Source organism: Amblyomma americanum, chromosome 8 (assembly GCF_052857255.1).
Source record: "Amblyomma americanum isolate KBUSLIRL-KWMA chromosome 8, ASM5285725v1, whole genome shotgun sequence".
Taxonomy (NCBI): domain Eukaryota; kingdom Metazoa; phylum Arthropoda; class Arachnida; order Ixodida; family Ixodidae; genus Amblyomma; species Amblyomma americanum.
The window spans coordinates 40,042,767-40,069,741 of NC_135504.1; the positions used below are offsets into that span (position 1 = coordinate 40,042,767).

Consider the following 26,975-nt stretch of genomic DNA (forward strand, 5'->3'; position numbering starts at 1 on the left):
CTTGTTCGTGATCCTGCAGCAGCCCCGACTGCTACATCGTCAATCACCTCTGCACGTGAGTTCACAACTGCCGAAATAGACATGTACAGTCTTGATCAAAAGTCTTGAGACCAAAGGATTTTCTCTTCAGCCGCTTAACAGAGCCATTACGGCACTATTAAAGGCCGAATGATCTTGAAAAGCTAGTAGAAGGTTTCTCCTTGTGATATAAAAGCTTCCTGCTTGACTTGTGTTTTGGGTGATCCGCCACATGGAACATTCTAGGAACATTCATTTCGCTGCAGCTGAACGCTGCGGCCTTAAGACTTTTTACCCAGACTGTAGTTCTTGAAATACTTGGAAAACCGTCGCTTTCAGTGCTTCCTCCAAACTTTCCGTGAAAGTTAGCAAACTTTCCACGTCAAAAACGTTCGTTCGGGGTTATTCAGCGGCGGCTGCGTTTTTATGGAGGAAAACGCTAAGGCGCTCGTGTTCTGTGCGATGTCAGTGCGCGTTAAAGATCCCCAGGTGGTCGAAATTATTCTGGAGCCCTCCACTACGGCACCTCTTCTTCCTTTCTTCTTTCACTCCCTCCTTTATCCCTTCCCTTACGGCGCGGTTCAGGTGTTCAACGTTATATGAGACAGATACTGCGCCATTTCCTTTCCCCCAAAACCAATTATTATTATATTCAGTATCAAAAGGCTGAGCTGAAAGACGCCTGCTTTCTATCCGGACCTAAGACTTACCCACAAATGCACTTAGACCATGTTTTTTTTTTCTGTCATGTAGTCCCTTTTTTGTGTGTCACCAGTGGTTTGGCGAGGCGCTCAATGAAAACAAGGTAGCGACTTCGCAGAATTCTCCTCCAAAACTTGAAAATTATGCTGGACGATATACCTGGATTCACGAGATTGTGTCCAAGGTTGTTTCGGACCCTCGGGCGAACACCGTTCGATTAATAATAATAATAATAATTGGTTTTGGGGGAAAGGAAACGGCGCAGTATCTGTCTCATATATCGTTGGATACCTGAACCGCGCCGTAAGGGAAGGGATAAAGGAGGGAGTGAAAGAAGAAAGGAAGGAAGAGGTGCCTTAGTGGAGGGCTCCGGAATAATTTCGACCACCTGGGGATCTTCAACGTGAACCCACACCGCACAGCACACGGGCGCCTTACCGTTTTTCCTCCATAAAAACGCAGTCGCCGCGGTCGGGTTCGAACCCAGGAACTCCGGATCAGTAGTCGAGCGCCCTAACCACTGAGCCACCGCGGCGGGGACCGTTCGATTGCGAGGAAGTGTTTTTTTTTTTGCCAAGCAGGGAATCATTTCTGTGGATTGCTATCACACACTGACTTGAAGCAAGTGGCTTCACTAGCACAGAACGAAGGCAATCCAAATCAAATCCAAATCAGGCAGTGCTCGGGGCTTGGCCTCTTATCCTTACATGCCATCCTGAATCCGCCGGTTCTCTTCTGAAGTAGTGAGTCACCTTAGCATCATTCATCGAAGCATAATCAATGCAGGCATTAGGATTCAGTTCACAACAATTCGTAAAAAGAGTGATTTCACAAGTATCACCACCTCAAGACATTAATTACTATCCAGATGAAGAAAGAAGGAGGGGGGGCGATCTTCTATCATCATGAAAATGAAGGCGCAAATAGAGCGGAGACACAGAAAGAAGACTGCAGGACAAGTCTTTCTGTCTCTCCGTTTTGTTGGCGCCCCCATTTTCATAATGAACAGCATCCAACTATCCCAACTTTCCATTCTGCGATCCTCTATATTGGTTTTTGTGAAAAACATGCCAAGTTGGCCTAAAAAAATAACTCACCTAGATATCTACATCGTGACTTAACAGTGGCTTCAAGGTCCCAGTCATACTTACCCGACTCGCTGCTGTCGTAACGAGTTATGTAAACAACGTCATTCTGAAGCACGTAAGCTGAAACGCACTCTCCGGAGCAGTACCGGAGCAGCCATTCGTAAACGACAGAGGTGTCCATATTGTTTTCCACATGCCTGGCTTGAGGTGTCAAATTCAAATGTGTCAAATTCTGTGTGCGAAATGTGTCAAATTCTAGGACACATTTTTTTTTTCATACGCTGTTACGACCACTGCATCCTGCACTAGTGCATTTTATATTTTTGAGGCAACGTCCACAGTGTGAACGCAGCGCCTGAAGTGGTTAACACAGCGCAGTTTACCGCTCATAAGGCCACTTTAGCTGTAGTGCTAGATTACAACTAATCGTGACTCAGCGGTTCCGAATATTTTACTTTCTTTCGCATAAGCGACCGGCCCTGGACCAATTCAAAGCAGCACGCCAGCAACAACGCCGCCGGTGGTAACCAACGGCACCCAGTCGCCAAGGCCCAACACAAGCTCGACCTCCAGCGGCCCGGTTAGCATTGGAACCGGGAACTTGACGAGGCAACCTCCAGCTTCGACCCCGATTACACGGTCTTCCGTGTTCCCAACACCCCCTACGGCTAGCCCGGTGTCTACCCGGGGCCCGGGGACGCAGACAACTGCCGCACGGACGGTGTCTCCCGGAATAACATCGAGGTCGACAGCGCGAACCATGCAGCCGACCGCAAGAACTACAAGGTCGCAGACTACAGCGACCGCTTCGAGAAGACCACCGGCGACGACGGGAACGACAGCCAGTACCAGGAGGACGACCACGAGCACGAGAACACCAAGGAGCACGACGGCCACGACTAGGAGGACGACCTCCACAACCACGAGGACGACGACGACCAGAACCACTACCACAAGGAGGACGACGAATCGCACGACCACGAGCACGACCACGAGCCCAGCGAGCACGACGCCTGGTTACAATCACAGTGAGTGTGCACGTACATCATCTAAACTGTACCAAGAGGTTAACAATCAATTGCATGACCGAGAAAGCGCCTTCCAGTCGCAGGGTTCACAGGCAGATGTCAGGTAAACGGGCAACTGTATTAATGCTATGGCATTAAAAGCCTCGTCAGGGAAAAAATGTGTCGTTGGTCATATAGTTCGCTCATTTATTGAAGGGAAGTGGCGTCACAAGGCTAGTTTGTTTCCACTGGCTATAGAGAAGTGGTTTCCGTTTATGGGGGTTTGACATCCCAAAGCGACTCAGGCTATGAGGGACGCCGAAGTTAAGTGTTCCGGAAATTTCGACTACCTGGGGTCCGGAAATTTCGACAACGTGCACTGACATCGCGCAGTGCACGGGCCTCTAGAATTTCGCCTTCATCGAAATTCGACCGCCGCGGCCGGGATCGAACCCGCGTCTTTCGGGTCAGCTGCCGAGCGCCATAACCACTGAGCCACCGCGGCGGCTTAGAAGTGGCTTCACGAGAGTGGATAAATTGGATAGAGGGAACTTACGTCACCAGACCGAAAGTAAGGTCACTTCTGGTAGAGGCAACAACATCTTCTAACGCTCTTGCATTGTCAATACATCAGGTAGTAATTGGGTGATTCTGTGAATTTTCAGTACGTATGGGCTAGGCGTGGGAAAGAACTGACACCTTTAGCATACTGTGTACCGTGTTCCCACTACCGCAGCACAAGCAGGGCGACTGCACATGCGCCACCGTGTACCGTAGAAGCGCACCCGGAGATGCTTTTTGCATACCGTTAACTGGTACTGTAGATACGAGAGTCCTAGCGACAACACGGGCGCCGCTGTTTCGCGTACGACAGTGAATACGCTAAGGATCCGTTCACACTGGCAGCAGCGTAAAGGAGAAGAAAAAAATCGATGTACTTTTTTTTGTTTTTTAGTCGGCTTTGTAATATGCATATCAGCGCAGAAAAAATTGAAAAGCAGCATAGAATGCGAAAAAGAAATAAAATAAAATTCAATGGCGTACGCTTGGGCATCATGACGGAAACGCATGAGTGGCCGCATCAGAAAACTTCACAGCTGCGCAGCGGGATTAAAACACGCGGCTGAGCGAACAGATCAGTTCTGCTGGCCAGTGCTTGAGACCACCACGCCATCCGCGCAGCTTAGCTTTCCTGCTGTTTGACTGCCAGTCCATAGCTCTGTGGCTTGGAAGCAGCCATCATCATCTTCCAACCGTGCGTGTGGAAGCGCCGTCAGATCAGGCCTGCAGCAAGCCACACGAAATGGCGGGAGATTCGAAGCAGTCAAATTCAGCAAAAAGACTCAATCCTATCGCAATGTCACCAAGCAATGGTAATTAAGCGACCTACAAATTTTTATTCATTAGACCTCAGCGTATTGACTGGCAAGCTGTTGGATTCATTCCACTGATTCAAGCCCATATTTCGTCTTTTCTTTCAGCTCCTCGTCCCGGAAAACCAACACGTAAGTGTATGCCCTTAACCCGCATTGCATTCAGAAGCGAGGTTTGCAACGGTGACGATTGGACTTTTAGTTTTCTTACTCAATGTCCACGCGGAAGAATTTTCGTAAATATTCATAGCTACATTTTTGTAAGGAAGATAACATGTTGGCGAAGAGAACATTACCTCCCCCCTCAGAATAATTAATAGGCGGTAGCTGTCTGGTCCGCTTACGTGCAGCTTTTGGGTTTTTTGCTAGAATCGCGCGGCCGTCAACATATCGGAACTATCTAACTGCAATAAACTGGCAAATCGGCCAGAGTTCCCGCAAGCTCACCAAACCCTCTTCGTTCTGAGCTTCGTCTTTTTCAAGAAAACAGCGCGAATTTGACAAGGACTGAAGGAGTACACACAAGGACAGGCGCTGACTTGTAACTTGCAAGTGTTAGTTGCAAGTCAGCGCCTATCCATGTCTCTCTTCCTTCAGTCCTTGTCTAATTCGCGCTGTTCTTGAAAATGGCATACCAACTCGCCCGATCATTAGTCAGTCTAACAAGGTTCGTCTGCTGGGCTGCTTCCTTCACAATACCTGCTGGCAAAAACTTAAGAGGTCACTGCAGAGACTGTACTGAAAAAATGCGAAAGCATTAGCGCTTGCCACGGCGTTGGTGGCTCCTAGTCGACGCCTTTCTACATTTACTTACCCACTCCGTTAAAATCCGACCTCCGCTCTCCGATGCTACCACTCGACGCCTCATTTATTAGCCCAAATGATTGCTCCTGTTAATGATCATTATTAGTCTAATGATCATCATCATTAATCAGGGTCACTTATTTGTCAATGACTACTGTTAAAAATCGATTACTGATGACTCTGACCCGATATTGTTTAATCATCGACTTTATATAATTCACCGCGCCGCTCTTCAGATCATGACTGATTACGTGTCCAGCTGATGACGTCACATCAGGCGTCACATTTTTTCGACACGTTTTGCGGACATAACATAGCCTAGTAATGTTTTCGCATTAATAATCTGGTGTGAAGTAAACCACGTCCCTTTAAATGCGACAGCGTTAGTACCCCCACGCCCGGAAGAAATTGTCCATCGTCGGCTTTGGCATCGGCGTCGGCGGTGGTGACCGTTTGAAGCTTCGCTGCCGGAGCGGCCGGAGCAACAAATTTTAAAAACAAATTTCTGCGCTCATAATTCACACGCCTGCAGTGACGGCGCCGAGGGGAGGCGAGGTATTGAACTGGCGACCTCACAAATTTACCGAGCGCATGCTTCCGACCTTGACGAAAAAGACGTTTCGTGATTATGCAGTCCTTACTAGGCCCCCTCGCTGAATGACCACGGCTATGCATAATCTTCATTTTATGCATCCTAAATTTGTAACAAGTAATACTTCGGAGGCAGCATGCCTGTGTAAAGTGCGGCTCGCCCTTCTTGCTCGCGCCACCCACGGAAGAATATCTGGGCACCTTCCATGATTCCTGACTTAAGATGGTTCTATGTAGAAGTCAGCTTCTGTGCATAGCGCAAAACCCTTCATCATGGTGGCCAATCCGGTTTTCTAGGCAGGAATAGAGAGAATCTGACGTCAGATTAATGCCACACCCATTTCCTACATGTTTTTGGCATTCTTTGCTGTCGCAATAAAGGGATTAAGCTCCCAAACCGTTGCTTTGCGGGCGCAGTCGTCCACCGATATGTCTATAGAACATTCGAACTCCGTGTCGTCTATGCCCCTCAGCGCGCAGAGCGACGTCTGGCGGCAGCGCCTGGTTTCGGAATAGCGCATGCCTGATGCTCAGATGACCCTCAAAGATGCGCAATCTCGAACCAGGCGCGGCCGCTAGACGTCGCTCTGTGCGCTGAGGGGCACAGACTACACGCAGTCCGAATGTTCTATGGCCATAGCAGTGGACGACTGTACAATTCACCCCCCCCCCTCCCACTGGAGTCACAAGGAAGGATGCAAAACTTCTGTGTCAAAGTACTGCTCATAAGTGCATTCGCAGCATAAGCATGGCATAAAGTCTTTAGCGCTGAACCCGAGTTCTCCCCCTAGGACGGTCCGCGTCGCCATGGTAAAATGGTTTCTGTTGTGCAGGAAAGCTGACTTATGGAGTTTTGCAAAGCGTCTTACCGATATGATATGTGCGCATGCGCCGGCACTCTGACCGAAGGGCTTAAAGGAGCACCAAAGACAAATCGAAGTTCGTCTGTACTGATACACTGGGGAATTCTAATGACAAACAACGCACTATTGCCGAAAACGAAGCTCAGCTCGTTTCAGGAAAAAAAAATCGCTGGTGGTTTAGTATTTATAAGCACGAATTATTGTACGAAAGCAGGTTTTTGCCCATGGACACCACCGCAACGTACCTGAAAGCGTGATTGAGGTGTCCACTGACCCAGGGAGCCAGTTACGCGCCTTCGCTTTCCTCAAATCAACGAATTCTACGATACTGTCAATGCCAATGTGCCCAGTGAACTACGGTTACCTATTGCTCTAGTGCCGCTTTCGTGCCAATACGTCAACGCAAACGTAAGCAGCGCACATCTCTCGGTCACTACCGCCGTGTAGCTCAAAGCGCAATTGAGGTGTCCGCTGACCCATGGAGCCATTTATGCTTGTTACCTTTCCTTTCGTGAGTTTATCGCACAGATGGAAGCTGATGAAGACGAAGACGTGCAAAGTACAGCGTGGCAGAGTGGTAGCTTAACACGAGGCGTGATCGACTCGACTGCGGCGATATCATAGAGCTATCGTGCAGTGGCCAGCGAAGCTGATATGTTCCCACCACCGCGCTTTCGAAACCCTGCCGCTGCAGTATTTATTTTATTTCTGCAGGTATCTGAGAGGCTTCAAACACATTTCGCCGTTTTCAGGATTGCTACTGAGATAGCACTTTCGCACTAAATCACCGTACGCAAGTGAATTAGGGTGCAGTCTAGACTAAGAGATTCTCGCCCAAAAAGAACTGTCTTGACGTCACTAGAGGTTACATGGGAAAAGGGCTGCTGATGGTGCCATCGGCATTCAATTTTCTTGTTTTTTCTGGCTTATAAAAGCTTCGTTTTCGGTGAAAACAGTGTCCTTGTGAGTAAAACGCACATAACGCACGACCTAATGCGCACCCGTTGCTCGCAGGAAACTTCACACTGATCTGCGTCTTCGAGTACCTCACGGGTCGGCGTCAGCTCTGGGAAAAGGTGGACCAATGCACGGACTACGTCTACATGCGAGTGTTCACTTACTTCGACGACAAAAAAATCAACCACGAACCTCTCACGTTTACCCAAAAGACGCTCAAGCGTAAGAGGCTTCCGCTAACATCACCTTCTCGGCGGCGCCCGTCGATATTAAGCACGAAATGCTTTCCGCTCCCCCTTTTGGAAAACTCAGGCGAACGTCGTCCGAAGCAGGTCGAACATGAAGCCGAAATCCACCGAAACATGCTGAAATATTCTGTTCGAAAATAATCCAGCAGGAAAATATATATATATAGATGCTGAATGCTATTTATGCGGCAGAGTATGCTTTAGAATTATAGTCGAGTAAAACTCAAGGAAGCAGCAGCTTTTCCTCGTCAAAGGACCCCCTCCCAGCCAATGGCGTCGGCCGATTCTCACGACCCTGCTAGTGTGACAAAGAAGGGAGTGGGATAATCCCTTCCCTCTATGGTCGAAGACAGACCCCTCTCTCCATTGTGGCAGCACTCCCTGCATTGTCACGCTGCAGGGTCATGAGAATCGGCGGACGCCATTAGATGGAAGCGGGTCATTACACGGGGAATACGATCTGCGTTTTTAAGTTGTACCCGACTATAGTGTTCCCCCGAATAGAGCCGCCCCACCCGCTGACGGGTTGAGACCCTGTGCACGGGTGGAGAGATACAATCCAGCAATCAGTGGGACCTGCCGCACCCCCTCTCCACTCTCCTCCACCCACCACCTGCCGCCTCCCACCTTTTCTGCATCTTCCCTTTCCCACTTTCTCTTTTCCTGTGGAGAGGATGATTGCCATCTTCATTTAGCCTCCTGACACCCGTAACCTCACACCCTCTTTTCGTATTCCCTCCCAGACTTGTCCTTTTACTCTCCTTTCGTATGAAAGTGTAGAGGGGTTTCTCTCTCTCTACTTTGCAGCCTGCAATCCGAGGCTTCAGATGGACGGACAGAGATTTTTCTAACACAGGGGTTCTAATGCTAACGCATTGGAGTTACCATACCACAACATTCAGCGGCATTCGAACTGGCATCGGCGCTAACCGAATAGCTCTGTTTACAGTTGCCTTAGACCATTCGGTCACCTCCGCAGCCTCAAGTGCTGTGTGTTCTCAGGTATCTTAGGCGCCGTTCATCTATTACATCTGAGCTTCCAAATGCCGGCGCCAAGAGCGCAAGCGTCGTGGCCTCGTAATCAGAGCAATTTAGTGTAGAGATACAAGGGCTCGTCTATGTCTCCAACGGAGACATAGCCGCACACGATGGTGAGAAAGCGGCGTAGGCTATGAGCAGTGGGCCGAGTGCTACGGCTCACTAACAGCGAAAGCAACACGAAACGCTCAGCACAAAAGAGCGACGTGGCTGAACACGACGGCTCGTAAGGCATACAGAGTGCCGCTGTTTGAGCAGTCTTGGGATTCCTGCAAGGCATTTCATTCTTAGGCCTTCACTTACTGAAGAGACAGGTTAAAAAAAGGTATTTAAAGATTGCGTTTGTAGCATAGTAATACTTTAAGCAATAACGTCACAAAGCGAACAGTATGTGTTAACTCTGTCAGCCACTTTGCACACAATTGTTCTCATTGCTATCTTATTGCATTACAAGTCTAAAATCATGCAATTCAGGCAAAGTTGCATTATGTCATATATCAACCAAGCCCTCAAATTGGGCAAAACAATAGAAAGTCAAGATAAACCGTGCAAAATTAGCGTTAACCCTGCTAGTTCCGAATAATTTTGATTAGCTTCAATAGTTCTGAATAATCTTGATTAGCTCCAAGCTAAGCCCCCAGTCATTTCCTTTTTTAATAGAAATCAGTGATCTTTAACAAAAACACCCTACATGCATAGGTTCGTGTTCTACACAGCTCCACAATTACGACGTAAAATAATCTTTTCACCGGGATTCACGGAACATGTACCTCAAACTGATGGCGTTGAAGCTGCAGTGTTGTTAATAACAGCGGAAATCTACGCGTTGAACGACTTCTGAGGAATTCAGTGGGAGCTGCACTCGTAATGTACTGGCTTCGAAGAGTGGTATTCTTACTCTCATGTACACCCTCTCTACACTCTTTCTGTGGTGGCAGACAATTTGGCGACGCCTCTTCACAGAAAGCCACGACCCTGCGGCCAAAATATAAGGCATACTAATTTGGCAACAACGACCTTAATCAAATCATGTTAGTTTATTCAGTGTCATGACGGTCATTTATTTTTTGCAGCGCTTATAAAAACAAGGCACTCAGAAATGCTTAAACGTTGTCTTTGAACAACTTTTAAATCTTGTTGGAACTTCGCGCCTTTGAATTTGTGGCATTTTTTGGTGCAAGAATGCTTGGCGGCACCTCGATTAACCTTTAGCACATGCTTCCTCTCTGCGGTTTGCCCCCAGGTTGCACCGTTTTAGCGGCGGGTAAAACTCATCGGATTAACCCTAGTTACTGGGTAAGATCGCTCATTAAGTGAAGTGTTGACTCCAGAAAACAAACCACATGAGACGTAGCGCAAAGCAGCACGGTGAGCACGTGGCCTTACTTCGAGCGTCATGCGGGAAATGCGGAGAGATGGCGCCACTATATGTGCTCCCGCCCCAATGCTAACTCAGTGTCTCTCTCCCTCTCGTTCGTTCTCAGCGTGGGTCTTCAACGCATACTTCGACACAAACGCCACCTATTGGCAGTACTTGGACGAGGGCCACCGCGAAGTTCGCGTGGTCATGGAGTTTACATATCCGCACGCCGACTGGTACATCGGCATGTGGGGTTCCACCTTTCTCCGGCTGCTGTGAGTATTCCACCTCCTCTGCGCCCAGTGCAGTAGGGTAAAGCCCATGAAACTATGTGGCCAGACGCGCGAGCCGAGGACATAGTCGCGCCGCCCACCTTAAGATTGCGAATAGTTAAACATGGGGTTTAACGGTCCCGAAGCGACACGTGGGTTATGAAGGGAGCATTTGGAGGGCTCCGCGCCACCTGGGGTTCTTTCACGTGCGCTCACATCGAACAGTCCACGGGCACCTTTTACATTTCACCTCCATTGGAACATGACCGCTGCTTCCGGGATTCATCCCGGGCCCCTCGGCTGAGTAGCCTAGAAGGATGCCAACATTGTCTCGTTGTCGTTCGAAGTCCCTGGAACTGCTCGCTTTCTTTCATTTCTGCCTTCGTTAGGTCCCTAAAGGCAACCGGTGCTTTTGCTTGTTTGTTTGTCTTGTTTTCTGCTTTTTATATATAATTCCCCTAATTCTGAGCCATCAATGGTTTGCTCCATCTTTCAGTCGCTTACTAAGCACGGGATTGCATTTCAGTGGGCGGAATTTAGTAAAAATGTTTTCGCCGAAAGAGAGCATTGCACTTGCTCGACACTAACAAAATGTGAGAAGCATATCGTGTTCTCGTTTCAGGTGACATTCTTTATTCTTCTTTATTCAATAATTACCCCGCATTTCCCGAAGGCGTTACAGCAGGGGGGGGGGGTACAAATTTGCAAAAAAGACATCTTCATTTACAGAGCGCACTTGCACTTCCGATAGGCGATTCCACTGTTGCACAGTCTTGGCAAAAAATGAATTGGCAAGCAAGTTTGTCCTTTATCATATTCTGCTATGCGGTAAAGTATCCTCGCGGATTTAGAAAAGGTGGTTCAGTTGAGGTGCTCTGGAAAGCTGTCTGATACAATGTACGCAACATCTTGAGGAGAGGTCGAAGGAATCTGTTTAAATTTTTCTTGTGTGAATCTAGCGGCGAAATTATTCGGAAGTTTTGTAACGGTGACATACACCAGTTTGGATTTAGGAGAAGGTGCGAGACAATAACTACGTTCTGCACCTTAAAAAAATTACGGGAGGCGTTCATACATAAACCGCAATATTTCTCCGTCGTCTTTGACCCAAAAAGAGCCTGTGAAACCAACTTGGAATTTCAGTATCCTGCCCGACCTACCTAACCTAGGTAAAAAGGCATGAACGGGGGCTAGTTCGTTGTTCATTGTTCAGGGAAGCGCTCTCTATTGCTTACCACGAGACGGCAACATACACGAAGGAACGATTAGACAGGCTTATTGCGTATTCACAACTGATTTAATTCCTCTGAAAAGAGCTTGCTTCTATACGCATGCATATATCGGGAGCTGCAAGGAAGGCTAAGTAGTTTTCAAAAATAAACTTTTTGAGGCAAAAATATGGCTTTTGTGGCATGGTGTTGCCAGGGTTGGCGGACGGCAGAAAACCGCTGAACCATATTAACTAGTAAGGTGGTTAAAAAATTATGCTAATTAACTTTTAACTATTGGAATTAGTCGTCTAGTTGCAATTACATATTTGTAGCCGGCTGTTAGTAGCCGCCATATCAGTTTTTGGAATTTTGTTGTGCTATGTTGTGTTGTGCATAGCCCCCCGAAAATTTACACCACTCTTCGGGTGCGTGGCTACGATCCGCATGCATCTCGTGTAGGGTAAATGCATTTTTACCGGCGGGTGCTCGCCATTGCACTCACCGGAGGAAGCCTGCATTGACGGACACAGAAGACACATAAGGAAAGAAGACTGTGTGGTTAAAAATTGTAGAGGTGTGCTTTATACGTACTGGGGGGTATTGCGCGCGAGAATACGGTAGCCAATCGCTCCTAACATTTCTTTGTCTTATTTTTTCCTGCAGTACGAACTTTTGGGAAGTTGAAAAGATACGTGACAGCCTACACTCCTTTTTACGCCAGCCGTTTATAGGATCGATCAATACTTCCAGATTCGACGGATTCGCTATCATCAATACGATAATTAGGAGCACCAGAGGGGACCATCAGATTGAGCTGACCGTAAACGTAAGTGTTCGCCAACTAATTTTCGTTCAGCGAAGTGACGTTCAATGCGTTCAGTGCGTTATATTTGAATGCGTCTTGTCTTTATTTATTTTTACGGGGGCGGAAGGGGGGAGGGGAATTGTGTATTCCATGGTTTGCGCGACAGATCTTCACCCTTGCACGCTGCATGCAGTATTCTCGAATATCACAGCACAGGTGCAAGCAAAGCATGATAACTTAAGAAGAACCAATTAAAGGCGTACACATCTTCATTTTTTTTTGTATTATCACCTCAGCGTCGACGACACAGTCGTTGCACTACCCGCAAAACCCCTTAGTGGCGAAACGGGCGAGAAAAGGAGCATGTGACCAGAGCACTTACTAGATGCTCTTCGGCTGTTCTACTTACGTGACACAACCCTCCTGCTTTGACTCAACGGTCATCTGATCGACGCTGCCGTGATATCGTTAACAAAGTAACAGTAGTACATAGTACACTTGTCCATGCACAGTGCACTTTGCGTACATGCCCGCGTTGGCAGGAATCAGGCACATATTCAAGGGGGTCCACCCCCCCCCCCCCCCCCCGAAAAAGCACTAACCTCCCCCAGCAGTGTTCTTGTTAGGCATAGGCCCTGTCCCCCCCCCCCCCCTTCCCCAAGCTTTGCCCTATGCAACTGCCTCGAGCCCCTCCCGAAAAAAAATTTTGGCTACGTGCCTGGCAGGAGGACGGCTTAGTCATCTTAGCATGGCAACCTTGCCTGAGTACAAAAGAGTTGGTGAGGAACAAGTGCCTGATGGAAAAGAAGGTATCCTCTATTTTTGGACAGTCTTTGCCAACAGTAACCAGCCTGCATGGTTTGCTTCTGAGTTGTATATTGAAGTTATTATCCCGGCCCTCAAGCTCTAAATCTCTATATGGTAAGGGGAGCCCTTGTCCTTACCTTTCAAGAACTTTTAGATCTTTAGGGAAGCCATAAGGTCTCCACTTTTCAAATGAGAAGCAAACAAAGCTGCCTGGTTCCTTTTGGCAAATGCTGTACTTGTGGTTTATGAGTTTTACCTTCATTTCTGCTATACTGCGCTGATGGCGGTATGAGGACTCGCCGCCATCTATGAATGTTAGCTATAGAGAACGACCGAATATGCATATATGAACACTAACCCACTAAAGGTCGCGCGTGAAATACCTATGGCGGAGCTTAAGTGTCTTCTCCAATTTAAGAATGAACACTTGTTTTCGCACGTCAGCTCGGTCTTAATACATTAAAACTCTACCAATTTTTTACTTTTATCCGGTGGAGAACTGTGTGACACCAACGTTCAAACCAAGGTCTTCATGAAGGCGAGGCGGATTTTCTGCCTCTACGCCATTGCTAAATGGGTAATGGAGACATATGGGAGGGGCCTTTGTCCTGCCGTGAGTGCAGTAAGGCTGATGATGGTGGTGATTATTTTCTTCCTCCCTTCAGCGCAGCATATTTCGTGGCCCTCGAAATCCTATTATACCCTCTGGGTGGAGCTACCTACACACCGCTGCCGTATGGCCCGGAGGTGACAGACTCATACCCGAGAGACACGTGAAGAACTTCTTTGGGTAAGGCGTGCCAGCCTGCCCTGTTTGTCCTCCCTAGCTTAGTGGGTCACCGACATCGGCGGTCGAGTGCTGAGAAAAAGGTTGCAGGGTCGAATCCAAGTGGAGGCGAAATGCGAGAATGCCCGTGGGCTGTTCCATGCCAGCATGCGTTATAGAAACCCCTCCAATAAGGCGTCCCATTGACTTTGCGCAACTCTGGAACCTTAAGTGTAAACTGAAGAAAATTCAATGCAACTGTTGTTCTTAGTAAAAGTTGATGATCTGGGTCTTTCTGACTATGTTTACGTTTGGCAGTTAGCAAAAGATGCACTTATCGCCGACAGAATTTAGACAGACGATCTCAATATTTGGTGCGCCTTTGGGTCTTCTAGGACAGTGGAGAACATCTTGACAGCAAGGCTTCGATGCATTCGCTGGCTACCTTGACACAGCAGGCCTGTATCCCACACCTGTCTCCCTGTCTCCCACACCGAACTAAAACTCATTGCGAAAACCCGCTATCAACGCCAGCACCACCACCTCATCGCTCTCACAATGGCCGGGTTACCCCGTACCTCACGTATCGTCCCGCCGGATTCTTGGACTTCGCATCCATGAAACATCTAATCAGGGCAATGTTGCTGCAGCCGTTAAAATATGGCACCAGCTTGCGCATCTAGTCCACTGCATTGTCTATAAGCAGAATGAGGTATGGGAGGTCCAAGCCAGGCAGGTAGTCCCTCACGCATTAGCCCTCACCAAAATGATCCGTACAGTTCCATACCTTACTCTAACCTGTCATCTAAGACATCACATTGAGGTTGTGCTGCGTACAGTGTGTAAGACCGCCCTTAATGTTCGCGCACATACGCAAACTGAGCGCCTATACTCTACGGGGCTAGCTTATAAGAGCTCCGTTTTCAGAGCGAGTGGTCTCTCTGTACCCTGTATTGATACAGGTCAATTTCTCTTTGTTAAAAGTGTCTCTTTAACACTGAGGTGCAAGCTGCACGCATGTCTTATATGCATACAATCAGTAAAATTGTGCTCAGAATTACTATATAAATTGAGTGATATTACTCAACAGTTTTGTCTATTTGTTTATAAAAAAAGAGGGGGCACACGTTTGTACCAACGATTGCTTAAAAACACCTAATATGTAGTACAAATCCGTACCTCAGTCTTTTCGACGGACCAAACTTGCATTAGAATTGAAAGTTGCTTAAATAAATATTATGAGGCAGTTGAATACAAGAAAAGCCTGAAAAGCCTAAGAAAATTCAAAAATGTATTTTTTGCAGCCATACTGGGTCGCGTCGAATCCGCCTTTTTCACAAGATGTGGCGCCCTCTGGCGTAACATGGGCGCCCTCGCATGCGCCTGTCACTAACATGAACTGCGCATGCGCAGTAGGAGCAGGCGGTTTCATTTTCAACCAATAGAGGCGCGCCTAGTCACTGCATAACCACTCCAGCGGCCTTGTCAAGAAAGGCGGATTGCACACGCGCGCTTGCAAAAAACACAGAACACCGACCTATTAGCCAAGGATGAAAACGCACCGAATAGTTTGTGGGATTTTTCGATGATATTCAGCGCGCCAAAATACGCACCCAAGCAGCACAGGTCATCAGCCCAATATTGCAAATGGATGGTTTCACTCTGGTCCCTTGATGGACCGGCATTTGCAATTACATTTCCAATATTGTGCCGATTACCTGTGTCGTTGGGGCGATACCTATAGGTACACCGTTGGCCGTTTGTCCGCAATTGGAGCAAGTGGCACTACGTGCTTCCCGCTGTACTAATGAGGGTTAAAGCCCGCCTGCAACTTACAGCACACTCGCATACTACATACATCAGTGTTTGTCAGCAGCCGTCGGTGTGCTCATCCTGCGCCGCTCATAATAAGAGCTCCAGGCAATGAGCGTACGCTTTCTCGACGTTTGTAGACACCTGGGATGCCATGCTATATAACAAGAGAAAGGCGGGTAACCGCGACGTCGTGGCGAATGCTTAAAGCCATTGGTTCATCGCTCTTATTTGAAGCGCATTTGTCGCTTCATTTGTGAGTTGTACCCCAGCATGGGACTCATAAATTCGTTGGCCATCGTCCGCAGTGTGGCCGACATTGTGGGCTTGAGCACCAGCAACACGACGGACGAGCCCAATCTCGTCCAGCAGGCGATGTACAGCCCAGGTTTCTACTGGGCCTCTCCGCCCAACCCGATTCACCCGCCCTACCCCGGCATGCGAGGCATGGTGAGTTTGCACGTCACCGTTCACGTACCCCCTTCACCAAAAGTAACCGAGCAACAGGATTTTGCTTCTCAACAGTATAAAAGAGCCTTTACAGCACCCCTGGAGACGGAATTGTGACCGTGAGGGCAAGGTCTTAGCTTTAAGGGCTGCGATAATTGCTCCGCTACGCGACTAAGAAACAAACCACCGTTGCTCGGTTACTTTTGGCAAAGACTACGTGCTGCTACAGCTTCGACAACCACGTAGTCCTCCTCGCTGGGCGGCCTGCTGAGCGCGAAGATCTTTGGTTCGAAACCCACCACCGGCAACCCACCGGTAAAAATGGGTACAAGAGTCCCCCGCCCGGCTTAACTTAAGGGTGTACGCTTGAAAGAGGCTCTGCAAACTTCGCTGCAGATATCGCAGTAATTTGCACCCAAGCTTCTACGGGGTGTTATAGCGAACACTTTCGAAAACTTACAGAAGTATGAAGTTTGAAATAGCAATAAAACCTTTTCAGAAACAAAGGGTCAGCCACGTTTGACGTCAGTTATTATAAGTCTTCCTACTTACTTGCATAATTATTAGCTAGATTAATTTTTTTATTCAGCACAGTCTGTTAGTCAGCGTCAAAAGAAAGTTACAAGCCATGGAGGAGGCGATATATCGGTTTTTGAAACGACGAAAAAGTCATTGTATAAAGCTGCGGAGCATGAGGAAATCCGAGAGTTTTTTTCGAGCAAAAACTTGAGAGAGAGCATGAGGCGCTCAGGAAGCTCGGTGAAAGTTTGTATAGAACTTCTGGAGTGGAAGCATCACCCGGAAAGGGAAGCCGACATCCGCCATCATGCAAGTGTCTGAAACGACGTATCCACGAATGGTCGCTCCATACCAGACGTCCCATTTGTGGTGGGAGACTATTTCGCATTTCTCTATAAATTTTAACGCTCATTTGTTTGATGGGGAACAATACTCCGGGGCAAATTTTTTCGCGCAAAATATTTTTTTGGTCGCTTGAGCCTTTACTAAACTTACCGGCTAAGCGCTAAGAAAGGCATCAGGGGAAATGTTGCAAAAACCAAATGTTTGGTGTGTCATTTCGGTATTTCTGCGAACGCAAGTTCAAAATTAAAGGACAATAAGGCATGCAGCTGTTTCATTATTCGTTAATGTTCGTTCCTGTGCCGTCAAAATGTATTTCAGGAATTTATAAAATCTGACTTCAGGCACTGCCGTCAAGAGTTTTAAAGATGTCACACTAGCTTCTTAGGTTATTCAGTTAATAGTAAATAATATGTTATAATTAATAAGCTTCAGACTTGAAGGGATCAAGACATCCTTTTTCTAGAATAAATTTGCGCAAGCTGTTTTTCTGCATGCACCGAAGGGGCATGAATTTTTTTTAGTTTTACAACTAAATCAGACGAGGTCGAGCGACAAGCCTGAAACAGTTGAAAAAAAAGACCGGGCTGAGTAAGGTCACTACATAAAATGTCCCGATACGGTAATTGAATGACGTCTAGCAGGCTCTCAGTTTCCAAGTTGCATTACTCGGGGAAAACGTTTTTTTTTTAAATGTAAATGACCTGACTACTTTACGAGAAATAGACAAGCCTAAATAATAATGGTAATATTTTTTTATTTCTTGCAAAAAATACAAGTTCTGGCCAGCCAGACTCAATGTGCTTGAGTGGCAGCGTCCGTCAGCAGGTAACGCGTCTGGCATATACTGTCAAACGAACACTGCAACAGAAACGATTAGAAATTGCCACTTCGTAAGGAACAAAAATACATTCCATCAAACAGAGTAGTGAAGTTATCTGCATAATGTAACAAGAAAAGTTTTATTTTATTTTTAGAGTAAAACAAATATTTCTTGAAGTGTTTGGTTAAGAACAAGTGGATATAATACTTGCGAAGACGTTCCCCTTACCTGGTACCTACTCTAGGCCTAAGACGCGATCGCTAGTAAAAAGATCTCGAACGGGAGCGTATGATGTACAAAGGCCTCGTTCATGAATAATTAGATACAACTGTTTCATTAAACAGTTTGGAAAACTCGGGCATATATACAAATTTAAAAATTGGCGGTGGTTTAGCTCTGGATAAACCTGGAGTGACGCGATAGCTACAGCTGGCCGAGTGGAACTTGCTCAGTTGAATTGCAAAGTCAGCGTTTCGCCACTCCGTTTCTCTGTGCATTCCTTCTTCATCTTCGTCCCACTTGGCACGGCGCATGCGCACAGCTGTTGCACCGCGGTTTCGCCGGTGCGCCGCGCCGCCGGCAGCTGCTCCGCATCACGTGACCAGCCTCGGCGCCGCGCCACCGGCAGCAGCTCCGCACCACGTGACCAACCACGTGACAGCGTGGCGGCGCAGCCACAGGGCGGCTCGAAATGCTACCGTAATGTAGCTGTCACTAAAAAAAGCACTGCAATATTATCACGAGAAATACCTTCCACAACACAGTTAAGGGCAGATTTCAGTATCAAGCTTACCTTCTGCATCGGAAGAATGAGCCATTACCTTCAATATTTCCATAGCAGTAGCTTACAATAATCCACTATTCAAGATTTTCGTCCAAGAAAGCTGTACTTGTATTAACAATGGTGTGTGCAAAGTGCGGCGCGCGTGTGACCAATGACTGCCGAGTTTCCCGTCATCAGCACACGCGCGCCGCGAAGACAACTGACTTTTTGACTGTTTGTGTAAATAATGTATATAGTATATTTATTTTGCATTTATAGTGTTCACTTTCAATGTTTTTATGCAGTGCATATTTATTTTATGTAGTGTACTATTTACCTCCCCCCATGTCTTTCTTCTGTCCCCTCACCTCTTTTATTTCATTTCTCCCACCTGCCTGCGATCCTTCTTTCCGCTGCCCCAGCTCAGGTGCCGCCGCACGTGATGGCAGATGCCGGGGCTAGCAAAAATCTTTTACCTTCCTTTTATGTTATTTTAAATAAATCACTACCACCATTAACAATGGCTCGACTTTAGACGGCAGTGCACGTCTCAGAGATGCCTATCATTCCCACCGCTAACACACAAAGGCTTAAGGGCGGGTTCACACTGGTGAGTCCAAAATGTCGTGCGACCGATTTCGGTCTATTAGATACGGTTTCCGAGGTTATAGGAAAGCTAGGAAAGCGGGGAGGGAGCGTAGCAAATCGATTTAAACCTGTCGCGCGACCTCCACGACTCGCCGGTGTGAACCCGCCTTAACCGCCATCTTAAGATGGCAAAGATGTTGGGGCCGTTCATGGCATGGTTTCGTTTTCTTATTCGATTATAAAGCGCGCCGTTTGGAGGCTTGATTTTTGTTAAACAAAGTGCGCTTTTGAATCTGGCAAATACGGTTCTTGTATACCATTCCTATACGAGTGGAGTATATAGGTACCCGTGCCTATACGCACCTGGTTGTAAACAAAACCTACTTGTAAACAAAAGTTAGCGGGATAACAGTTTGCGGGTTAAAAAAAAAGCTATTACCGTCCGCTCAGGTATACCACTTCACTAAAAATGCCGGAAGCATGCGCGGATATCACGCGCTATATCGGGTGACGTGTTTTCGTTCATTAAAGGGACGCTGAGGAGAACTCTATCATTTTTTTTTGTTAGCAAAATCTGATAGTTCGGCATTTCATGGCTTTGTTGCCGCTTGTCCGGGCGCGAAAGATGCATTTATTTCAAAGAAATTTGGATTCGAAGATGAAAAAGTTTTTCCCGCCGCTCTGATTCAAACTCACGGAACTCTTATGACGCCACGGCAACTCTTATGACGTCTCAGAACGGAGTGACGTGACACGTGACGTAAACGCAGACTCCGTGATTTCTGCAGGCTAGCGGTACGGTGCGCAACCTTCCTTTGCCAGCCTCAGAGATTCGTGGCTTCCATGAAGTAAGAAAAATTCCTCCAAGGTGGCGCCTCTTGTCTAAAGGAAGTCATCACGCTTGTACTTGCGAGATTGGCCTGTGGCGGCGACACCTGTATTTTGGTTCTTGCTGTTTTCTACATTACAAGAGCTTTGTTTTCAGTAACAGTGGCGTTTTTGTGATCAGGCGCTGCTATTCTATCGATACAAGCCAACTTCAATTTCTCCTCAGTGTCCCTTTAATTCTTGGACTTTTGCCCATGGCTATGTATAGATCAAGACCTGTTATATACCCCAAGCTGGAGGTACACAGGTATACCTCCCCTTCTATATGTCAAAATCGATTTGTTCGCAGCTCCAAAGGAGTCCTCTTTGTCCCCTGATTACACCTGCGCATGGTAGTATACCTCGATGCGTACTTTTCTTCCTCGCAGCTGGACGCGTTGAGAGAGTTCCCCCACTGGAAGACGGTGCTTAACCGCCGCAGTATATGCTTCTCTGTCTCATCGGCGATAAACTATGCTAAGAGCAGCGGCGCAACCATCGACTTCAAGCAGGAGATGCCGAGTCGAACAGACGCCGTCCAGCGCTACACCCGCTTCAGGGTAAGCAGCCCGACAACTGCACTTCCCTCACTCGTTGTAGGGGCGGATACCGCCTTTTTCAAAAAACACGGTCGTTCTGCGCATGCGTGCCTCTTCGTCTCCAACTTCATTGTTTGAAAACTATGGCGGAAGGAAAACTTGGAAGAGGATGCCAGAAAGTGTGCCGGAAATCACGCGCTTTCGCAAGGACTGGTGGGAGTATTTGGCCGCGCAGCGGCGTCGTCTGCTGCATTGTCTACTGCGCATGCGCAAGCGTGCTGAGACGACGGCCAAGTAGGGGGGACGCAGGGAGGAGCAGGATTCAAAAATGTGACGTAACATGCCGTAAATACCTGTCCTGAGTTCTTTACTTTCTCCGTGTTGAAAACAAAACCGTCAGCTCTACTGCGTATGCCCAGTCCCTGTTAGTGATGGGCGTATGCGATAGATGGCGGCAGCTGTCGAGCGTACACTTGCTACTTCGCAGGCACAGCTGACTCTCGTGGATCCGAATCGCGCCTGCGTGTTTACCGCGTGCCTTTCATTTCATTTCATTTGTTAATACCCCTAGGCTATTTGCCATTACAAATGGGAGTGACTAAATAGATAATACATTAAACAAAATCAAGCAACGCAAAAAAGAGAAAAATTACAAGTTGTTAAGCTCCTAAATATACAATGTTAGCTAATGGATTTTTAAAACGATGATGGTCTTCAATGACAGCGATAAGTCCGGAAAGGCGGTTCCAGTCCTGTAATGTGCGTGGAATAAAGTTGCGGGAACAGGGATTAGTGCAGCTATAAATAATACCAACTTTGTGGGAGTGGTCAACGCGGGCAGACCGATAGGACGGATTAGAGATTATTTCATTGCTTACGTGGGTGTTAGGGAAGTATATTTTGTGAAAAAGGCAAAGGCGAGAATTCTAGCGTCGAGAGGCAAGTGACGTGCCTTTGTTGTCAACCAGTAGCAGGCGAATTTTCGGCACTCCCCAGAGGTCACCACATCTTGTGAAAAGGCAGCTGTGCTAACACGTGCAGAACACCAGACTGCGTCATTGGGTGGCCAACCTCTAGCGATGAACCATTAATTTAACTGCCACCTGTCATGGAGGCAGGGCGGGCGCGCTGCCTATCGAGTGTTCGGGACGCACTCGACGTTACAGACGCCAAGCCGCGTCTAGTTGCCCGGTACACCGCAGCTTTCGCTTTCTAACCAGGTTCAGCAGTAGTTAAACCGCAGCTAATTTTTTTTTTTCATCTTCTCGGTGTGCGCCTAACGATGGTGCGTCACCAGTTCACCACCCGCGTCAACGGGACGTACCCGGTGGAGGAGCTTAAGTACAAGTACGAGTTCGACAACACGACCCATACCCACTTCTGGAAGGGTCTCTTCCAGCGGAACTTGACCGGGTTCTTTGCTTACGACGACGCCACCACGCTGAAATATAAGGTACGCGCTATGCCTATGCTGCGCTTGATTGTTTGGTTAATTATTAATTTCCGCACTCAAGTTACGTGACCACATTACACTGCTGCGGTAACTAAGTTGTAAACAATTCTGCACACGTCGTTTTCTCTATGATGGTGATGTGTCTGTCTAGTTTTCCCTTAATTTTGCCGGTGCCGCGGTGGCTCAGTGGTTACTGTGCTCGGCTGCTGGCCCGAAAGACGCGGGTTCGGTCCCGGCCGCGGCGGTCGAATTTCGATGGAGGCGAAATTCTAGAGGCCCGTGTACTGTGCGATGTCAGTGCACGTTTAAGAACCCCAGGTGGTTGAAATTTCCGGAGCCCTTCACTACGGCGTTCCTCATAGCCTGAGTCGCTTTGGGACGTTAAACCCCTATAAACCAAAACAAACGTTAATTTCGGTTGCAAACACCCAAAACTATTTTGAAGAAAAGAAAATGAGTGTGGTTTGCCTACACAGGGTGTTTCATCTAAGACGTACAAATTTTTTAAAGCAGCCTTTTGAGTTAGAAGAACGCTTTTTTCGGCATAGCATTTTCAGCGTTTAGTACATCAGGATGCGGCTAAGATATGCCAACTAGCAGGCTGGTTAAATAATGTGAATAGTTAACTTTTTAACTATGCACTTAAGCTCCTTCATTATTAAGGCGCATGTAGCCCACCGTCAGTAATATTCGTATCAGTTTTCAGAATTTCGAATACGCGATTATCCTCGGCTCCATGCCCCAACCAATTTTGCCTACATAGCGCCAAAATACGTGCGCTTTCGAGAGGCTTGCAAGCAAAGAAATCTCAGCAGTGCACGTAACTTGTCGAAATAGCCAAAATTTGTTTGGCCTCAGCACCGAGGGTAACCATGCTTTCAAATTTCTAAAAACTTATATGGATATAATTATGATGGGCTGCACGCCCTTCAGTAACTATGGAGCCTAACGGTAATAGTTAAAAAGTTAACTATTCAATATTAGCTGACCAAACCAGCTTGCTAACTTAGCACGTCTTAGCTGTATTCTGGGGTACCACACCGCTGACAAAGCTATACAGAAAAATCCGCCCTTTTAGCTTAAAAAAACCTATTTTTAAAGATTGTGTACAGTCTTAGGTGAAACACTCCGTATATATATTTTTTTCACACTAAACAGATACTCGATATCTGGAGACATTTTTTTTTCTAAATATTCGATTCCTATTCGAAACTCAGCAGTCGCGCACCCCTCCTGAAGAGCTTTCTTTCAGCAACCGCAACGTTCAGAACTGTTTCTGTGCAACTTCTTACGCACCACGCTATTAAAATAAAGCGAACAAACGTAAAATTTTCTTGACTGCTGAATAAGTGGCTATTTTCTCTGTGTTTTGCAGGTGGAAGCAATGACCGCTTAGTTGAAAATTTTTTATTTTCTTTCATTTCCAGTACTTTGTAAAAGAACAATCATATCCAATGCTTACCATTCTTCAATACAGTTCGCCACGGTGTCTCAGAGGCTTTGGCTTTCGATTGCTGGTCCCAAGGACTCGGGATCGAATCCCGGCCACGGCTGTCGCATCTCGATGGAGGCGAAATGCAGAAAAAAACGCCCGCGTGCTGTGCGCTGTGAGCACATGTTAAAGAACACCAGACGGTCTAAATTACTTCGGAGCCCTTCATTCCGGCGTTCCCATAGCTCATGTGTGGCTTCGAGACTGCTAAAACCGACATATCGTACTTTGTAATCGAGTTTGTGCTAATGATCCGCCGTTCTGCTTATTCTCTCTGTCATGGTTCCTCGAAGTTTCATTTAAATAGTCCACTACTACTGACTATAGTACTTTCAACTAGCAGCAGTCTTCAAGCGCTAATGTTTCAACACAAGCAGCCTTGACGCCTCAACAGCACCGATTTTTTTAACCCATCCTGTACATGCATCTTAACATTGTATCTTATGCATACCCGTTAAAATCCTGTCTCTGTGACGCTGCGGGAAATTCTAAATACGTCAATATACACTAGTAAATCATTGGTGATTCTTCCCGTCTTTTTTCTCCTTCGTGTCATCCTGACCTCTTTAAACTGGATGAATGTGCTAAATTTTTGCTATGTTTTTTCTTTGCAATGATCCACAAGTCATCGGCACAAACGTGATCACCATATGATTTTGCCCCCACTCTGTAATTAACCTGGTGATTGAATCAATTTTCCTATGCAATTTTGGTTTCAACAGCCTGACTGTGAGACGTCACATGATTGAGATCACAGGACGCATACATAAACTGCAACATAATTATTGGTTTGTCGTCTAAATTTGGTTCAGTTTCTCTGCTGGCCTGCCTGAAGAGCTGAAGTGATATCGGCTGGGCAAACCGGTAATATACTGCAGCTTTGGTATTCCTCAAGTCATCTCCAACTTCTGACGTCACGCGTAATTAAACTACAACTGAAACTACACTAAAAATAAGTACAGCTATAGTTGAATGCAACTTAGGCAAAAAGAAGTTGATAACAAGGAACCATGGTACGAAAGATGCGTCACTAATCCGTTGAGCAATCATAACAGCAAAGTAAATCGGCGTTCCAATACTTAAACGTATTACCGCATTAAACGAGACCGAGACATAAAAACTCGTACGCTCTAAAATATATTTTGCGGAGGAATCCTGTGTGGCGTTCATCAATATGGGCGGACCTTCACTGCAAACTTCACTATATTTCTTCATTCAGCAATGCCAATTTGTACATAGAAATCCCAGTTTACTATAATCAGATACAACTCAAGAACATAGCAGCCAAGCCCTTAAAACAGGCCCTCCAACAAATAGTGTTAATCGCCTTACATCAAGCAAGTACAGCCTGCCACGAAAATTCCCAGTCCACGGGATCTGCTTTCGAGTCTTGCAGTGGGGCATTTGAGAAATCCCCAAACCTCAAAATCTGTGTAGGTGGCAGAAAAATACCATTGCCACACATAAAAACATTGGAAGTTTCATAGGCATCTTAAGTACCACAATTTACTGCCGAATAGCAGACCCAGCGGCCTGGAAACTTTTTTACGCACCCTGTACATCCGTGATGCCACCCTGTAGTAGGTACAAGACTGTTCATTGCAAATTGAAGGTGTTCATTGCTTCTTGACGTAACTGAAAGCTGGTTGCCCAAGACATCATGAAAATATGTTGACGCCATTGGCTGGACAGCCTTCTCTAAGCGGCTTTTTAAACTGCATTCTTGAGTAGTTGCAAGTGTGCTGCCTTTAGCATTATTCCTTCGAAAACAATTACACGACAAAAGAATGTATCCACCAACACGACATCAATAAATATCTTGATATGTTCGTTTAGCACTAAACATAGCAAAGGCTTTCGTGCGGGCATGTTCGCAGATGGAGAAGTTGCTGGACGCCTACCCGGATGACAGGTGCGTCGTATTCGATGACCTCGGAGACGACTATCACGAAATGGGCTTCACATATGACAACCACATGGTCCAATTCAAGAAGTACGAGCTGCTCCACGCCGTCGCCAGCACCATGGTCCAGAGATACGGGCCAGCCTTTGGGCCGCAGTATTACTAGCCGAGCCAAGTCTCCTGTCCTCACATCAGGAGCTGAAGGCACTGAAGACATCGTAGCCAAGAATACGATTCTAAGATTTGGGTGCTGTGCGCGGGGATTGAGGTTGAGGGGAGATAGTGAAGGCAGGCGATGTGCTGCCTCGGGTGAGAATGGGTGGGGCGGGATGGACGGAGGTGTTGCCTTGGGTGAGGACAATCTCCTTGCTGCTAATACAAGGCGAAAATAAATTCGCCAATTTTATCAATACGAATAGCAACAAATCTTTATATGAATGTCTGAGTCGAATTATTCTTGCTGGTTTATACAAGCATAGTCATTCTGAGGCGTGTAAAAGCAGGAGGAGGAACACGGACAAGGGTACATGGTGGTTAGCACGCGTCATGTCCACGATGTGTCATTTTACGCATTCCTATAGCGCTGCCTGAAAAAAACTTCATAATGTACAAACCAGCCTGAACCAAATATTTCATGTATTTACTTGCTTGCCACGTTTAAGAAGTTAATCTGTAAGTAGTAATAAAATTATAGTAGTATTGTTGATGCCGACATCTCGAGTTAACCATGCTGTTTTGCACAGTGCACAAATCACCTTTTTCTTCACAAAACTGTGACAGATGACGTTATTCAAACATTCGTCATTCATTGTTCAGGTTTTTCTGCACGCTTCAATATGCTATAGCTCCTGCTCACTGCAGATGGCGCCTTTAATATTATAGATGGGCGTCGCAATCGATGCCACAGCCTGTGGCAGTTTGATTTTAATGGCCCAAGAGAAAATTGGCCTTTACCCTGCAGTGGGCGTAGTCAGGATGATGATGATTACGACGATGATGATTTGTGTGCAAATCAAAACACTCAGTTTGTGGCCTTCGGGTTGACAGTATGAAGCAGGTCTCAATCTACTACTTCTACTTGAAGATCCTGAGTTTCCACGAGCTCCAGCGCCTGTGTTGTACGTTAAATCAGAGCCTGTGTCGTACGTTCCTGTCTTCGTCCTGTGTTCGCGCTGTATCCTTTTCAGCAATGTTATACCAACTAGCCCGCAACAACACACTCGTAAGCTCCATTCGACCCTGCAGCTGATAGAGATTTATGCAAATATTAAATTGTAAATACACCACACACTGCTCCTGCACATATGATGCGCACACAAACCTGAGGCGCATTTTGTTTTGAAAAACTATGGCTGCCTTCTCGGCTACGGCTGCAGTTACCATTTACCTCCTTTAGAAAAGTTAATAATGTCATCATTCCCAATAAACTTCCCACTCCTGTTAGCGTAGCCGATGTACCTAGATATTTCTCCATTTGTACTATTCCCAAAGCATAATTCCAGAGCTGACAAAAT

The 26,975-nt window shown here is 46.8% G+C and overlaps 1 protein-coding gene across 1 annotated transcript; it reads left to right on the forward strand.

The window, feature by feature from the left end:
- Window positions 1-25: 25 nt before the first annotated feature.
- On the forward strand, window positions 26-25,760 carry LOC144102325 (uncharacterized). Its single transcript, XM_077635624.1, has 11 exons — window positions 26-55; window positions 2,279-2,836; window positions 4,297-4,320; window positions 7,461-7,625; window positions 10,174-10,324; window positions 12,196-12,358; window positions 13,810-13,934; window positions 16,031-16,172; window positions 20,464-20,634; window positions 21,911-22,066; window positions 25,436-25,760. The coding sequence occupies exons 2-11, from the start codon at window positions 2,569-2,571 to the stop codon at window positions 25,625-25,627; spliced, it is 1,557 nt and encodes a 518-aa protein (XP_077491750.1). The 5' UTR covers window positions 26-55; window positions 2,279-2,568; the 3' UTR covers window positions 25,628-25,760.
- The last annotated feature ends 1,215 nt before the right edge of the window (window positions 25,761-26,975 follow it).

Excerpts from the sequence above, each read along its gene's own strand:
- LOC144102325 (XM_077635624.1), top strand. The coding sequence starts at position 2,569 with ATGCAGCCGACCGCAAGAACTACAAGGTCGCAGACTACAGCGACCGCT. Across the intron at positions 4,321-7,460 it reads TCGTCCCGGAAAACCAACAC|GAAACTTCACACTGATCTGC; the intron begins GTAAGTGTATGC and ends CGTTGCTCGCAG. Across the intron at positions 16,173-20,463 it reads ACCCCGGCATGCGAGGCATG|CTGGACGCGTTGAGAGAGTT; the intron begins GTGAGTTTGCAC and ends TCTTCCTCGCAG.